This window comes from Neofelis nebulosa, chromosome 4, assembly GCF_028018385.1.
Source record: "Neofelis nebulosa isolate mNeoNeb1 chromosome 4, mNeoNeb1.pri, whole genome shotgun sequence".
In the NCBI taxonomy this organism is placed as follows: domain Eukaryota; kingdom Metazoa; phylum Chordata; class Mammalia; order Carnivora; family Felidae; genus Neofelis; species Neofelis nebulosa.
Genome location: NC_080785.1, coordinates 48,489,638 through 48,506,452, shown reverse-complemented (window position 1 = coordinate 48,506,452; position 16,815 = coordinate 48,489,638). Strand labels below are relative to the sequence as shown.

General features: G+C 46.1%; 1 protein-coding gene and 1 long non-coding RNA gene across 5 annotated transcripts; one reads left to right on the top strand and one right to left on the bottom strand.

Moving 5' to 3' along the window:
- Positions 1-67: 67 nt before the first annotated feature.
- On the bottom strand, positions 68-8,493 carry LOC131509205 (uncharacterized). Its single transcript, XR_009260365.1, has 3 exons — positions 8,397-8,493; positions 2,927-3,002; positions 68-992 (listed from the first exon to the last, which is right to left on the bottom strand). It is a non-coding gene; the product is annotated as an uncharacterized LOC131509205 (long non-coding RNA).
- PRR15 (proline rich 15) lies at positions 8,066-11,483 on the top strand. 4 transcript variants are annotated; one of them, XM_058724726.1, is made up of 2 exons: positions 8,066-8,221; positions 10,400-11,483. In XM_058724726.1, the coding sequence occupies exon 2, from the start codon at positions 10,507-10,509 to the stop codon at positions 10,894-10,896; it is 390 nt and encodes a 129-aa protein (XP_058580709.1). In that variant the 5' UTR covers positions 8,066-8,221; positions 10,400-10,506; the 3' UTR covers positions 10,897-11,483. The 4 variants fall into 4 exon arrangements, with proteins under 4 accessions (XP_058580709.1, XP_058580706.1, XP_058580707.1 ...); XM_058724723.1 differs by having other exon boundaries at positions 8,067-8,676; XM_058724724.1 differs by lacking the exon at positions 8,066-8,221 and adding an exon at positions 9,194-9,658.
- Positions 11,484-16,815: the final 5,332 nt, after the last annotated feature.

Sequence of the window (16,815 nt, the reverse complement as noted above, 5' to 3'; positions counted from 1 at the left end):
CTGGGGACTGCCACCACCCAGCCCTCTGCTGCAGCACCTTGTGCAACAAGAAAGGGGGCGGCTCAAATCTAGGAAATGCAGAATCCGACTCAAGGCATTCCCAGGAAGAAGCTATGCAGCAGGCCAGAGAGAGAGAGAGAGAGAGCAGTCCATAAGGAAGGAGAAGGAAGTGTCTGGGAGTAATACTTGGGGGAAAACTAAAATGCAGCACATATATATTGGTTTGACTGAACTTGTAGAAAAGTGTACCGAGAAGCTATTGGAAGGTGTAAGAAAGAACTCGAAAGAGGACCAGTTGAAAGAGGGGAAGAGGGTCATTATTAACTTCAGGAAAAGAAAAAAGAAAGCAAATATAGTGATCTGTACACTATAATGCTCAGTCTGAACAATATTTATACAGGCACAATAATATAAACATGGAGCAGTCAACTGAACAAAGGCTGTAATATGACTCTAGCGGGAAAACTGGAGGGGGAAGCAGAAGGCAAGGTATAGGAGAACCAAATCCTCAAAGACCAGAGTAGGTGATTAAAAGAGAACGTCTAATATTGATAAATCAAAGGCAAGTCTAATACACATTTTTAACCTACGTGTGCATACATTGCTTTCATAAAATAAAAACTAATTTTTGAAAACAAGTAGTGCCATGTTGTCTAACACAGCAGAGACGTGATGCTCTCGTTCTTTCCCTCCTTTGGGCACAATTCGCTGATGCAGGTTATGTATTAAGATTCCAGGAACTAATGGGGCAGCACATGTGAAACCCATTCCTTGGCTTGCGCCCTAGCCACAGTCTGCTAGTGACCTTACTTCCAAGGATTTTGTCTTATGATTTGTTAATCCTTTTCTGGTAACATTGCTTCCAAGCTCAACTGAGTACACTTCCTCCTTAACTACAGGTAATGCAATTTCAGTGCAGACTGGATAAAGAGCATTCTTGAATCGCATGCAAAAAAACTTCTGCTTGATTTGATTTCATCATTAAGTTGTTCCTGAAGAAAAGTCAGATTCATAGCAAATTGTTGTGTATTAAATACTCTCCAGTAAATTTTAACTTTATGTTCTTGCAGGGAAAAAACTGACCCCAACCAACAACAATGACAGTGCTCTCTTAAGACTCTCTATCATTATTTTCAAAAAGCCCTTGGAAGTGATTGACTTGTACAGTTTGTTCGCATAATTTTCCCACACAGCCAATGAAAGAAATTAGTCAAGGAGAAACTAACATTTACTGAGTGCCTATTATGTGTCAGGCACTGTGCTAGGGACTTTGACAAATGTATTGTCTACTTTAATCTTGGCGACCTCCCAGAGAAGTGGTATTATCCCCACTTTACATTTAAGGAAACCAGAGCCTAAAGATATTAAGTAATTTTCCCAAAGCCACACAGTTGTAATTCAAACCAACCATCAAGTCTTTTCACAAGAAATGTATGTAATTACAATTCCCAGCATTAATTTGAGCTTTGAGTGCTCTGTGATTCCATAGGGTTTTAATATTTAAACAGCCACATATGATTTAGCATTGTTCCAAGTAGGAAACTGAGAAGACACTGACCTCATCAGAATTTTTAAAGTATGACGATCTCTTTTGATATAACGGTTGTGAAACCAACAAATGTTTATTGATCTAATGATTAATTAAAAGGCAATATGAGATTCAAATAGCTATATGAGAAGAACACTGTATTAGGGACAGAGTAACTAAAACTAAATCTAAATAACTCCACCTCTTAAAAGTCTTGTGACCTTGAGCAAATTGCTTCAGCTTTCTATGATAAAACTGTCAGACTTACAGTAGCTATCTCTCTCAGGGTTCTTCTACCATTAAAAAAAGTGAAAAGAATACGATTCACTTTTGGATAAGCCCACAGTAAAGTGAAAAGCACATAGTAAGAATTTTAAATTTGCCATTGTTATAAAAGGTTTATAGCTGGAGCTGAAGCAATTTCTCCCACTATGTAAATGAAATTACATCAAATAGATAAACCTAAATGTTCATTAAGAATGTACAGGGTGGGGCGCCTGAGTGGCTCAGTCGGTTGAGCGTGCGACTTCAGCTCGGGTCATGATCTCACGGTCTGTGAGTTTGAGCCCCGCGTTGGGCTCTGTGCTGACAGCTCAGAGCCTGGAGCCTGCTTCTGATTCTGTGTCTCCCTCTCTCTCTCTGCCCCTCCCCTGCTCATGCTCTGTCAAAAATAAATAAACATTAAAAAAAAAAAAAAAAAGAATGTAGAGTGTGAGGGGCGCCCAGGTGGCCCAGTGGGTTAAGCATCTGACTTGGGCTCAGGTCATGATCTCATCGTTTGTGAGTTTGAGCCCCACGCAGGGCTCCCGTGCTGGTGGCCTGGAGCCTGCTTCAGATTCTCTGTCTCCCTCTCCCTCTGCCCCTCCCCTGCTCTGTCTCTCTCTCTCTCAAAAATAAACATTAATTTTTTTTTTTTTAAAAGAATGTACAGTGGGAGATTTACCTGTGGTTACACACGAGCAGAGTTGAACACCAAAACTTTGGTGACCTCCCCTGACAGACTAACACTGATAAAAGCAGCTATTTCTTGGAGATTTCTAACTATGTAAGTTTGACATTGGCCTTGATGCAGGTAGGGAAACCAAAAGATTCACTTCCTGCATTATATTAGCCTCCCATTAGATATCCGCCTTCTACCTCTACACACGTGACGTAACAAACGGACACACTGACAAACACAAAAGAGAAAATATAACCTGGCAAACGGAGCATAACCAAACGCACCCCTTGAAACGAGAAATTAACAACTGCAGATAGGAGGCCGCCTTTTAAACGAGCTGGTTTACCCCAGCTCTGACCCGGAACCAGGTGGCCAGCCAGAGAACATTACCTTGGATGGGAACACGTGACTTTTCATTTCCATCGACGATGTCCTAACAAACAATAAAGTTGAATTACCTTTGTTTCCGGAGTCAGGACGTGCCGTGGAGACTGGTTTCGAGATGCCGTGTCCTCTGGATCACTCATTTATTCCCTAAATACAATATTGAATAAAATCTCAGCAGCCATCCTCTGCTATTATGTTATTCCGCCCCCTCCACGTCTCCCTGCCTAATGTATCTCCTTCGTAGGGCTGAGACAGGATAGTATTCCTTCCAGTTTCGTAACAACAAACACAAAAACCTATCAGATAATTTGGTCCACTTACTGTACCCGCATCTCAGAATTAAAATCTGGCTATTATTACATGTAATGACAGACTGAAATTTTAGGTCATTGCCATTTTCATCACATTTCTTTTTATAAGCCAGTCATATTATAACAAAGCATTTATACTTATGCATCAGATGGTCATTTATTCAAGAATATTGAAGAACTGTTATCTCCAGGTAGCATGCCATGTCCTAAGGATTCATTAATGACATGTCTTAGCACTCATGGAGAGCCACACCCCAGAGTGATTAGTTAGGTCCCTGGACTCTCAAGTCAATTTCCCTGGGGTCAAATGCTAGCTCTTATACCAACCAGCTGGGTGACCTTGGACAAGTAACCTAAGTTCTTAGTGTCTCAGTTACCTTAATAATAACATAACAGTGCCCATTTCACAGGGCTTTTAGGATTAAATAAGTTAATATTTATAAAGCAGAACTGTACCTCATCCATAGGAAGTGTTATGATCATTATATAAAACATCATTCAATAAAATGGAATTCACTTTCTAGTGAGGCAGTCAATAAACAAACAAGAAAATTATAGCTAATCGTGGGACAAACACCAAACAAACAATTTACACTCTTAATTAAAACACACCCATTCCTGTCAGTGGCAGGCTAGGTTATTTGGATGAACTCCCCTGATGAAAACAATTGGGAATCAATACAATTTCAGTTTCTGAGAGCCTCCTGGAACCAATGGAGGGATTATAAAGCATCGGGCTCACCGGAAGAAGAGGGATCCTTCCTGGTTCACCCAAAGAGCCATACCCTCAGGCCCCGGACTGCTTAGAAGTAAGTTGTACCCCACCCCCCTTCCCACCCTCCACAGGTCTGCAAGGACAATTAAGTTGCTTTAGAACAGAAATGGTCTGGAGTTTAGGAGAATAATGAGTGGATTTGTTCCCGGAGGGTGTGGCCATGGGCCGGTACTCATATACATCTCGTTTTCATTGTCCCACACTCCTCAAGCCATGAATGTAGTGTATATAAAGTGATCATGTGTGGTAGTGCCCCTGAACTCTTGAAAATCCTTTCTAGAGTAAGTTAACTTTGCTATAGGCCTTAAATCTTCATACAGTTGGTTTTTTTGTTTGTTTTTAAGGAAAAGGAGTAATGACATCCAAGAATATGAAGAAACACATCGGCAAGTAGGGGCAGGAAGTTAGGAAGAGTCAGCTGGTCTTGCTTGAACTTCAGAGAGGCTGCACTGTACAAATCAGCCTTGCTCAGGTCAAGTGTAAAACCAAACTGATTAGTAGTATTTTGTCACTTGCAATTTGTGTACTTGTATACACACATTCATGTTAACCTGATGTGGGTTCGGGATGTGATGCTATAAAAAGCGGATCCCAGATTCAGGCATGGGTGTAATGCTCAGTCATGAAGTTTATAAACTAAATCCAGCAACACGATGTGAAAACACAGAAAGGAGAAAAGGAATATCAAACGACCCATACATTGATGACAAGAAAGGAAAAGGCCACTGGAGATCAGTGTCTAATTTGCAAACAATGGAAGCATCTATAAAAGAGAGGAATAAAGGAAGGGAGGAGAGGAAGGAATGGAAAAGATGAAAAGAGTAAATGTAAAAATAGGTGCAAAAAAAAAAAAATAGAAAGACTAACCCTCCAACATTAATTATAGGTATCCCTGGGTGAAAAGAATATAAATGATCTTTATTTTCTTCATTTTGATTAGCTGTGCTTCTTAAATTCTCCCATCATGTGTTTTCTATTGCCCAGTTCCCACTATAAATGCTTTAAAAGAAAATAATCTATTTCCCAGTCTCCAAAGAAACGCCAGGTTTAACCTTGAAAGTTCTTATTTTAATTTCTAGTATGCAAATCTTGCCCTCTAGGAATTGATTCTCTTTTGCCTTTGAGTGTTATCATTTATTGCACTTAAAAGTGCACCTAAGAGGCCAGTGAATTAGGAAGGAAGGAAGGAAGGAAGGAAGGAAGGAAGGAAGGAAGGAAGGAAGGGAGGGAGGGAGGAAGGAAGATAGGGAGATAGGGAGGGAGGGAGGGAGGAAGGAAGGAAGGAAGGGAGGGAGGAAGGGAGGAAGGAAGGGAGGGAGGAAGGGAGGGAGGGAGGGAGGAAGGGAGGAAGGGAGGAAGGGAGGAAGGGAGGGAGGAAGGAAGGGAGGGAGGGAGGGAGGGAGGGAGGAAGGGAGGGAGGGAGGGAGCGAGGGAGGGAGGGAGGGAGGGAGGGAGGGAGGAAGGGAGGGAGGGAGGGAGGGAGGGAGGGAGGGAGGGAGGGAGCGAGGGAGGAAGGGAGGGAGGGAGGGAGGAAGGGAGGGAGGGAGGAAGGGAGGAAGGGAGGGAGGGAGGGAGGGAGGGAGGGGTGGGGAAGAAGGAAGGGAAGAGGGAGGGAAAGAAATGTCCTAATTCAAACTATCTACACATTTAAAAAAAATAAAATATGACAAGAAAAAATATTATTAAGAAATGTAAGCACTGTCCAATCTAAGCATATTTAAATTCTGTAACATTAAGGGGCGCCTGGATGGCGCAGTCGGTTGAGCATCCGACTTCAGCCAGGTCACGATCTCGCGGTCTGTGAGTTCGAGCCCCGCGTCAGGCTCTGGGCTGATGGCTCGGAGCCTGGAGCCTGTTTCCGATTCTGTGTCTCCCTCTCTCTCTGCCCCTCCCCCGTTCATGCTCTGTCTCTCTCTGTCCCAAAAATAAATAAAAAACGTTGGAAAAAAAAAAATTAAAAATAAATAAATAAATAAATAAATTCTGTAACATTAAAAGCCACCTGCTATTCACTGGATAAATCAACTTTTCAATGTAGGTGGCTTACTTCTATAAACTTTCCCATCACTTAAACATTTCACTAAATCCTCCTTCAGTGAAGAACTTTTCAGATTGGTCAGAAAAAAATGTGGCCATACTACTTTTTTTTCCCTTTGAACAATATATTTTTCTATAACTCTGATAGATTGTATCAAAGGGAAACACTTTTGGCTGCTAGTAACAGGAAACTGTATTTAAATCTGTGATGAAATCATAGGAATATATATTATCTCACTCAACTAGTAGTCTGGAGGCAGATGGTTCCAGGGTTCTTTCAGGGGCTCATCAATATCATCAAGACCCAGACACTTTTCACATTCCCATGCCATTATCCTTAGCATGTTGGTTTTTATTCCCATGCCTGTTGACTCACTGTTACGATATGGCTGCTGCAACACCAGACATCATATCCTCATGCTGTGCTTAAATGTAAAAATCAAGGGTATAGCAAAAGATTTTCTTCTCTCAGAAAGCTCTGTCCTTTATCCAGGGAGGAAACATTCCCAGACATCTTCCTTATGGCCCCATAAGTCAGAACTGGATGGGTACTCCTAATTACCAGAGGCTGTGAAAGTATCTATGGTTTAAGCCTTCCTCCTTGATCCAGTGTCTTCATCTGTGATGGAATGGCACTATGAGGACTTGTCCTGTCCTCGCCTCCCAGGGGGTGGCCTGTCTTTGTTCCAGTCCTGGTGCGCTAAGTCAAAGTTTACTCTCTAAAACTAATCGCAACAAATAAGTGAAATTACACCACTTTCAAATACACAGTTGTGCATATCATTTAAACATCCACGAATGCTAAATTAAGAAATTAATGATATAAAATATTCATTTTATATTTCATGCATTAAAATACTCTATAAAAAATTCTTTCCACTAATTCTACATTTTAAGCTGAGACAGGCATCATGTCTTTCACTATTTTTAGGCTTCAGAAAGTCCTAGGCGCGCCTGGGTGGCTCAGTCGGTTAAGCATCCGACTTCAGCTCAGGTCATGATCTCACAGTCTGTGAGTTCGAGCCCCGTGTCAGGCTCTGTGCTGACAGCTCAGAGCCTGGAGCCTGCTTCCGATTCTGTGTCTCCCTCTCTCTCTGCCCCTCCCCCGCTCATGCTCTCTCTTTCTCTCTCTGTGTCAAAAATAAATAAACATTAAAAAAAAAAAAAGTCCTAGAACAATGATGCTCAGATGTCAGTTGCTCTATGCCCACTCCTTCCGTAGAGTCATTCATGACATCAAGGAACATCAAAATAGTTCTTTGAAAAAGAAGAGCATCCTGCAAGATGAGGCAGGTTGGAATTCTGCTTTCATTAGTGAAAATGGCCTATGGCAACTCCTTTCTACCCAACCAATAAAAAGCACGCATATGTTCCCAGGAGCACAAGCCTGAACCTGGCCGAAATCCACTGGTTCACATCCTCTAGTGGCTCAGGGTTGCCCTGGTACTCCCCAGGTGGAATGCCTGTCCACTGGACCTCCAAACTTAAGGGAAGGAAATTCGCATCTTCACTAAGTCCCTTAAGGGCCCAAGACTGGCAGGCTGTGGTCTCACGTGCTAGTTAAGACCCTGGGAACTGGAGTCACACCTCCTGGGTTCAAATCCGGCTTTGCAACTTACCAGGCATGCAACTTTGAGCAACCATTTACCTTTCAGTGCTAGGGTCTCCTCGCCTGTCAAATGAGGAAACAACAGCACCTACATACTTGGGTTCCTGTAAGGAGTAAATGAGTTACCCCCAGAGAGCGCTGGAAACCGCGCCTGGCAGGCACACAGAGAACTTGTTAATATTACGCCTTTCAACTAAGGGTGCCTGCAACTCTGCAACATTTTGCCTGGATATGAAACAGTTCCTGTGAATTACAAAACTGGACCCCTGGGAATTGAGTGGCCATGGCTGGGGACCCGGAGAGAAAGAGAAAAAAGAAATCAGGGCAGGGGAGAGGAAAAGCTGCGGCAACATTTACCCTGCGGATCCCACCTACAGCCTCGGTCTCCTCTACTGTTTCCTCTTCTTCCAGAAGGAGTCCGGCCGGCGTGCGGCGCAGCTCAGCCTTTCTCCAATCAGACACCCCAAGGCCGGCGCCACGTACGTGACCTGATCCAATCTCCTGCCCTGGAGGGCGGGAACGCAAAGTTCCTACCTGCACCTGCGGCAGCTGTGGCCGCCTCCTGGGTTGGTGTTCCCCCCCGCCCCCTTCCCGGGGGTTCTGGTTTCTCGAATACTTGGCGAATGACCAGCAGGTGGGCAGACAGATGTCTTTCCCGTGCAAAGGACCGACGTGTAGGAAGGTTCAGTACACCAGAGTGAGCAGCCGAGGTCCCATCTCCCGCGGCTGCCGGGGAGTCGCTAGCAGGGAAGAGGGAGGCGCGCGAGAATGAAAGGCTACTAACCGGGAGAGCCTATCTGGGTATTCACCTGGGGCAGTGAGCCTGGCACCTGTTCCGCCGCGGGGCCCTCACGCCGGAGCCAAGCGCGCTGCGAGCCCAGAACTGCCGCCACCGCTGCGCCGAACACAAGTTGGAAGCGCCAGGGGAGACGAGCAGCAGCAATCGGCTTAGCTGGACTGCAGACATTTCGGCAGGCACACCTTCCAGAAAAAAAGCCCGACCTCCCCAGGTTGTCCCAAGCGCACCTCCTCCGTTCTCTTGGAGGTGTGGTCGGCTCAGAGTCTTGGGATCTTCAGAAGCCCGAACAGGTGAGCAATCAGGGTGGTTTTGCATCCGCCAAGACAGAGCTCATTCCAAGGTGTCAACCTGGGGTGCTACCCCGGCTCCGGAGAGGTTTCGAGCCACAGGCGCTCTGCGTAAATTTGCGTAATTTGCAGTGTTTTCCTTGCGCAATTAGTGCTGAGCCTTTCCGCGCACACGTCGGTTGTGGAAAAGAGAATGTAGGGTAGAAGACAGAAGGCAGCCATCGGCACACCCCACCACCTATGAATAACTTGGGGTGCTTCGCTGATCCGTAAAATACAGGGAGCAGGAGGTTTGCAGACCCAACTGCAAACCGTGCCCTGGGGAGACGGTGCCTTTTTAGGGGAAGAACCTTTGGCGGTTTCATCTTCTATTGTTTTGAAGTCGTGGCCCGAGTGTGCCCTCGGGGCATCCTGGGGAGGAGCCGGGGCCCGGGTCTCTGCTGCGGAGGCCGCTGCGCCGCCTCGCGTAGGCGCTCAAACTTTCCCGGAGGTTCCGAGAGCAGAACTTTTCCAACAACAAACACCGCTCAAGTTTTGCTCCCCGGCGCGCCGGCAACTCCCGCGAGCACCAGGCGCGTGGGCTGGGACGGAGCCCAGAGGAAACCTGGAAATGCTCCCGGGCGCAAGCGAACCCTGCGCGTTCGTACAGTTAGTGCCGAGCGCGGAAGGCGCGCACAGGTGTCTCGCTCCCCATATTAGCACCTTAAGTGCTAATAAACAGTCTTTTCGGGCCGCAGAGCGCTGCTTTAAAAGCTGGGGAGAAGCAGATGGGTTTGGAGTTCCTGATTGCGCGCAGCAGGTTTCTCTCCTTTGGAGGAAGGAATGGCGCAAAAAAGAACAGACGCCTTTAATTTGTAACTAAAAATCTGAAGAGTTGCTCTGCCTGGTACAAAGTCGGTGCATATGTTGATACAGAACTAAAAAAAAGAGGACATTTGCCGCTTGGCCTCATCTCAACCATCGGCTGGGGTGGCTTCGAAGAGACGTAAGATTGGTGTCTGGGGAATAAAAGGAAGCGTGGGACCGCGGTTTTCAAGGGAAATTAAGTCTAGACCAGTTTCTCTGAAAGCGGCAAGGCAGAAGTTCTGTCAAAAGCAGAATTTAAAAGAAACAACACATCCTGAGCTTTTCCCTCGCTCTTATCGGCATGTAAATTCCCCCCCTCCCCCCAAAAAATCACATCGAAGAGGATTCTGGGACAGAAGTCTATGGAAAAACACCTTTAAGGGAAATTTCGGAACTGTTGACAGGAGTCTAATATTCAGTGCTCACCCATAGCACACCCCCTTCCGAGCGGCCTCCGCTCAGGTGCTCATCCAAGAGGAGGCCCCGCGGGGCCGAGCTGGGTCACTTTGGGGCGTCCCTCTACAATCAGGGTAACAGGCCAGGCCAGCTTCCTCTCGGGCCGGCTTAATCCGCATGCCCGGGAACCTCCCCGGCGGCCCCCGCGCAGACCACCGCACCGGCCCTGGAGGCCAGGCGAGGGTTGAGGCGGGGGAGTGCCAAGGTGTCTGGAGACCAGATGGTGGCGCCCTGGAGGCCACCACTCCTCCGCCCGCGCCCCCGGGGACGCGGCGGTGCCCTCGGAGGGCCGCGTAGCTCCCGGCCTGCGGGTGCTCGGACCCGGGCCGATCCGGTGACGGGCGGAGCGAGGGGAGGAAGTGGGGTTGGGGGCACGTGACTTGGACAAACCCATAACCACGTTCTGTTTGCTTCCCGGGTACAGGCCGCCGCCTAGGCTCCCACCCCGTAGCCTGCTTTCCTGCTGCGGACCGCCGGCCCCACCGGGAAAGAGGGCCCTTCCCCACCTGCCGCGCCCCGCGCCGCCCGGCCATGGCCGACAGCGGCGGCACGGGCAGCTCTGGGTCCTGGTGGAAATCGCTAACCAACAGCAGAAAGAAAAGCAAGGAAGCCGCGGCAGGGGCGCAGCCTCCCGCCCAGCCTGCCCCCGGGGAGCCCGCGCCGCCCGCGCCACCCAGCGCCGACTGGACTGGCAGCTCCCGGGAGAATCAGCACCCCAATCTCCTTGGGGGCGCCGGCGAGCCCCACAAGCCGGACAAGTTGTGCGGGGAGAAGTCAGGCAGCAGCCGCCGCAATTTGAAGATCTCGCGCTCCGGCCGCTTTAAGGAGAAGAGGAAAGTGCGCGCCACTCTGCTCCCCGAAGGAGTCAGGTCCCCTGAGGAGGCGGGCTTCCCTGGTGACCCCCACGACGACAAGCAATAGCCACAGCGCTGCGGGACTGTCTTTCTCCCCATCACTCCTCCCTACCCTAGCCCGAGAATTGCGGCCCGCCCCAGTACCTGGTTCTAATCCCACCAACTTCTGAGTATTCACACAAGGCCTCCACGATTTTAATTTCCTGGAAATTGAAGTGTCGGTTAAGTTTTCAATATTTCATGGCTCGAGGAGGCACTGAATATGTATTTGTGGTAAGCGAAGATACCTGCCACAGAGGAAGTTGGCATAATCCTTTTTTTCCCCCAAGAGTGGCCCCTTGTGCCACCTGGGGAGTGAGAAGGGTACTTCTCTGAGTGGGTCACTCAACTGGAACTGCACAGCCCCTCAAACGAGGAAGCAGTGCTCCGATTCAGGACTCGCTGTTGGAGAGCAAATCACACTGCTGTTTTTAACGCCAGAGAAATGCACTTTAGAAGTACTTGTGTAGACTGGTACCTAAGGGAAGGGCTGAGAGGGAGCAGGAAGCATTCTTAGGTAGAAGCGTTAGAAGTAAGGCAAGGTTGCTTTTAATGTTGAACTACAAAACTGTACTGCCTGTTTTAGTGTGGACCATTAAACCTGCTGCACCCTAAGCCTTAAGGTGACATTTGTGTTTTTTCCATTGCAAGACTGAAGTCTGTCATACTTAAAAGCAGGCATACGAAATCCAAAGTGACAGAGTTAATCATTTGCCACACAGTATAACAGCTACTCCTGGAAAGCTAGGGGAGGGGCACGTTTCTCAGAACTAGCAACACCCCGACTGGCACCAGTTAGCCGGATGTCTCTATTTACTAATTAAATTTGAGGAAGGGAAGGGGAAGTACTAAATAATTCTTCCTAAATTCTCTTTGTTACTTCGGTACATCTTCAGACAGTAGAGTAACTCACAATGCTAGTAGTAATTCTTTTTTGTATTGTTAACCATACTAACAATTCTCTGAAAATCCTTAAACAAATGGGCTGGATCCTTAGTTTGTGCAAAGCCGTCTTCTTTTCCCACCTATTTGCTGCAAAAGCTTACTTTAGTCTGATTTATGCATTTATCTAGTTTCAAAGCCTTTAGATGTACCAATCTGAAGATTCTGAACAAAAATCCACCTGTTTGCCTTTGTTATGAACTTCAAGAAAAGGAGTAAATGAATACCGCTTGCTTTCAGCAAATTACAAGGAGTTATTGTAGTGGTTAAGGGCCACTGGGCTCTTTCCACCACAATTCAGTTCATTTATAAACATCCAGAAATACATAGGGAAATTGTAGTGGTCAAAGTGTGTGTGTGTGTGTGTGTGTGTGTATAGTTTAGATAATTACAAGCAAGAACTTGATTGGAGCTTCTAAATGTGTTCTATAGAAAGAGGCAGATTTTTGTTTCTCTCAAATTAGTAATTTATAAAATACCAAAACAGGGGCGCCTGGGTGGCGCAGTCGGTTAAGCGTCCGACTTCAGCCAGGTCACGATCTCGCGGTCTGTGAGTTCGAGCCCCGCGTCAGGCTCTGGGCTGACGGCTCGGAGCCTGGAGCCTGTTTCCGATTCTGTGTCTCCCTTTCTCTCTGCCCCTCCCCCGTTCATGCTCTGTCTCTCTCTGTCCCAAAAATAAAAAACGTTGAAAAAAAAATTTTTTTTTAATAAAAAATAAAAAAAATTAAATACCAAAACATGTTCATTGGCTAAAGAGATTGAGCAATGAAACTTGATGAAAATGGCTAACCTCATGAATCAAGCTTGGGTACCAGCACAATAATAGAGTTTACCACTTGATATATGAGTTTCCACATACCAAAGATTACTCCAAAGGAAACTTTTTACATGAGGATTATGAACGCCTTACATTAAAAGAGAGAATTTTTGAGCTTTTTTTTTTTTTTTAATCTTGAAAAGACTTTTTTGCTGTGTATTTAGAACTGGGAAGAGGTAACCAAAGAGTCATCAGGGTGAGCCTCCTGGATGAGGAAGACTTCAAATCTGTTTTAAGTGGGCCTCCCCTCTCTGATGCAAAAGAGGGAGAGGAGAGCATGCTGGCGAGATTCATGGTAAGAAGGGACACGTGGGCTTGACAGATCACTGGGAGTAAAGCAAGTAGAAACTGTCAAATAAAGCCTTGGAACAGCCTCATAACGCATTTTGATTTCACTTTGTAGAAAGTAGTCAAAATTAGAATGAGTATCCCAAATAGTTTTCCCCTCCCAGGAGGACCAATAGATTAGGACTATACCCATTCACAAAATTAAGCCTGCAATTGCATAATTTAAAAATTTTACACTCATTCTTTCATCCATAGTTTTATTGTTTTAAAAAACATTTTTTCTTCTTAAGAACTTTTGCGTTCGCAAAACATTGGCATCTTCCCAGGTTCTGCATCTAGCTTGGGATCCCATCCAAGTCTAGAATTGCTGCAGATAATCAATAGCAGACCTATAGCATGGATCTTATCAGCATGGTATCTTTACCTCGCTGTTCTGGAAGAATCGAAAACCATGCTAATGGCAGTTATGACAGCGAATGCAATTCACAATCTATGGTTGCGGTTTGTAATTACAGAGTTTTCAAGCAGTCCTAATTATGCAGTGGGAGGAATGCACTGATTTAATCCCAACTCAGTGAAATCAGAAACCAGGAAAAATTGGTGGGATAAAAAGATCATGGGTAAGATGAGATAATTTGACAAAGTGTCTTACTGGGATTTATACGCTTTACAGATGATTAATTACATTCTCATATATACAGACAAATTTTTTTTTAAACCTCATGATAATGTATAGTAAATCAAGGGAAGGTGTTGAATTAAATTTGGAGTTAATTAGATTAGAGACTTTTGCTTTCTTTAAACCCCTTTACAAATGAAATTTCAACCACAAGTTTGGAAACCATTAAAAAAATGTTAATACCATGCTTCCAAATGATATGGGGGGAAAGGGACAAAAATCTAGTTGTGTGTTTGCTAAATTCTTTCACAACCATGATAGTTATATCATGGATATATGGAAAATCACAGGATGGTTTTCTCCTCTGCGACTCTCCTTGCAAAGTCAGTAGCCAAGCAGTGACTCATATCATCGGTCACCTGAACGTCCCTTTGTGTTCATGCTTTCATTGTTCAGCCCATTCTGACTTGCATCTTGAGAGCAGAGATTCTGTTTTGTATATGCAGTCAGGATTTTCTGCTTTAGTATGACACTGGGAAGTATTTATTGTGCTTTGAAACATAATGTGAACTCAGCAAGCCTGATTTTGCCACATCCTTAGAAAGAAACTGTAAACCCAATGAACAGTAGCATTGGCTAAAGCATTGTCAAAAATCACACTCCTGAGATATTCAGAAGAAAAATTTTGGTGCCTTCAAATAATAAATAAATAAAAATATACACAGAAATAATTTCAAAGAAAGTGAACCAGAAAGGAATAACTCAGAGTGGGATAATAATATCCAATGACCACTGGACCCTTTTATGAGGAAAAGAGAGCAAGATTTTTACTTCTCCCTGGCTGAGTAGTGTCAGCCAGACTAGAAACTAACACACAAAAAGCTGGCCTGATAGATCCAGTAAGGGAAACTGATCTTTTCAAAATCTATTTCAGGGGCACCTTGGTGGCTCAGTTGGTTAAGTGTTTGCCTTCAGTTCAGGTTGTGATCTCACGGTTTGTGAGTTCAAGCCCTGCATCGGGCTCTGGTGCTGACAGCTCAGAGCCTGGAGCCTGCTTTGGATTCTATGTGTCTCTCTCTCTACCCCTCCCCTGCTCATGCTCTGTCTCTCTCTCTCTCAAAAATAAATAAACGTTTAAAAAATTGTTTTAAATCTATTTAAAAATAATAAAAGTCCATTTTATTCGTGGAGTGTTTTATTACAATTATACAGAAATGTAGGAGATTCTTTCTTGGGATAAGCTCAAGTGTATCTCCATGGTAAGTAGAAAGTGGGACGAGAGATATTTTATCCCTTTCCAGTGTCAACATACAAGTACCTTAGACTAGAAACAAGTGTGCAGCCCCAGGCAAACTTTGTCACTGATGAGCAGGGTGGCCATTAGGTATTTTTCTTCCCACCTCTTCTCTGTATTCCCGCACCCCATTCTCACTTGCCTCAGAGCCATGGCACATGCATTCCCATTAAGCTCAGAGTTGAAGAAGAAGGGGTACCAGGAGGCACAGAGGCCTTCCCTGGCCTCCTGCAGGCATGGCATATTCACAACCACTTTGTCAAAAATGGCCCTGCAGACTGGGAATTTGGGAAGAATAGCATTCGCAATAAGAGAAGATTATCACTAAGGAGATAGGACATAAGAAAACAGCACAGGCCTTCCCTAGCAGAGGACAGCTGACCATTTGTACAGAAATGGAAACAGCTATAGACCACAAGAAATAAGACAGAATGCATAAGCAATCCTTCTGGGTATTCAAAGCAAGGGAATCAGCTGTGCTTCCAAACTGAACTGTGCTACGGAGGACAAAATCATGGGCTCATAATTGCCATGTCAGAGTTGTTGATAAACCTCATGCAATGAAAAGATCCATGAGGGAGAAAACACTGATCAGAGGAGGAGCTAAGGTGGCAGAACAGCATGGAAGTTATTTTCTGTGTCTGGCATTGATGAAATACAGCCAAACCAACACTAAACCATCCTGCACACCTAGAAAACTGATCTGAGGATTCACACAACAATCTGCACAACCTGAACCACAGAATTCAGCAGGTACGTGGCACGGAGTGGTGAACTGGGGGAGAGAGAAGCCACAGAGGGCAGGGAGCTGTTTTTGCTTGTGGAGAGAGGACAGAGACGGAGGGAGAGTATGGGAAAAGCACCACCCCACACAAAGCAGCTGGAGAGAAAGTGGAAAAGTGGAAACAGCCACAGGGACTGAACAAGAAAGGGAGAAAGGAGAGGGTTTAAATTCCATTAAGTCTCTATAAATAGGGGGAGCACAGAGTCTGAAACTGTGCAGCTGAATACCTTGTGGTGCTCTGGTGGGAAGGGCAAATCCCCAGGAGCAGAGTGAAGTTGGGGGGGGAGGTCCTCGGGCCACGCAGGGAGAGGCAGTTCCCCTGCTGGGACAACATGTGGTAGAGTTCTTGTGGCCACCCCAGCAGACCCCAGAGGTCCCAGCAGACTCCAGAGAACAACCACATTCACTGGTTCTGGAACAAGGTCGTTAAGGGTGAAGCCTGGTGGCAGATGTGTGTCATGATTTTCCATAATCCCTGAAACACTTCTGCTACATGATCACGTGAACTTTTCTGGGGCGGGCTGGCACCCAGCTGCAGTCTCTGGGCCTTGGCAGCAGCATGGACCCACAAATGTTCTTGGGTGTGGCCTGCACGCAGCCATTGCTCAGTGAGACCCTCCTATGGAGGGTCAGAACAGGTCAAAACTGCAGTCCCTCAGAAGTCAGGGATCGGGAAACACAGCCAAGTCTGGGATAAAACTCAGGAGGGGGGGGGGGCGCCTGGGTGGCGCAGTCGGTTAAGCGTCCGACTTCAGCCAGGTCACGATCTCGCGGTCCGTGAATTCGAGCCCCGCGTCAGGCTCTGGGCTGATGGCTCGGAGCCTGGAGCCTGCTTCCGATTCTGTGTCTCCCTCTCTCTCTGCCCCTCCCCCGTTCATGCTCTGTCTCTCTCTCTGTCTCAAAAATAAATTAAAAAAAAAAAAAAACTCAGGAGGGAGGTGACACCTGGCAACCTGATGGCTTGGTCACCAAAAGTGTAAAAGTGGGGAGTGGACAGAAGCCAGAGACAAAGGACGGGTGCACAATTACTGATCAGAGAGAACAGAGTTCTGATAGTAAAGACTGGGTAGCTGGGTGACGCCATTTTCACCACTCCCGCACATGCCCATACACACCTACAAGTGCCACAACAATCCACCCCAGTAAGCTAAGCAGCACCATCTAATGGAGAACAGAGCCATTACACGGAGCCACGCCCGACGG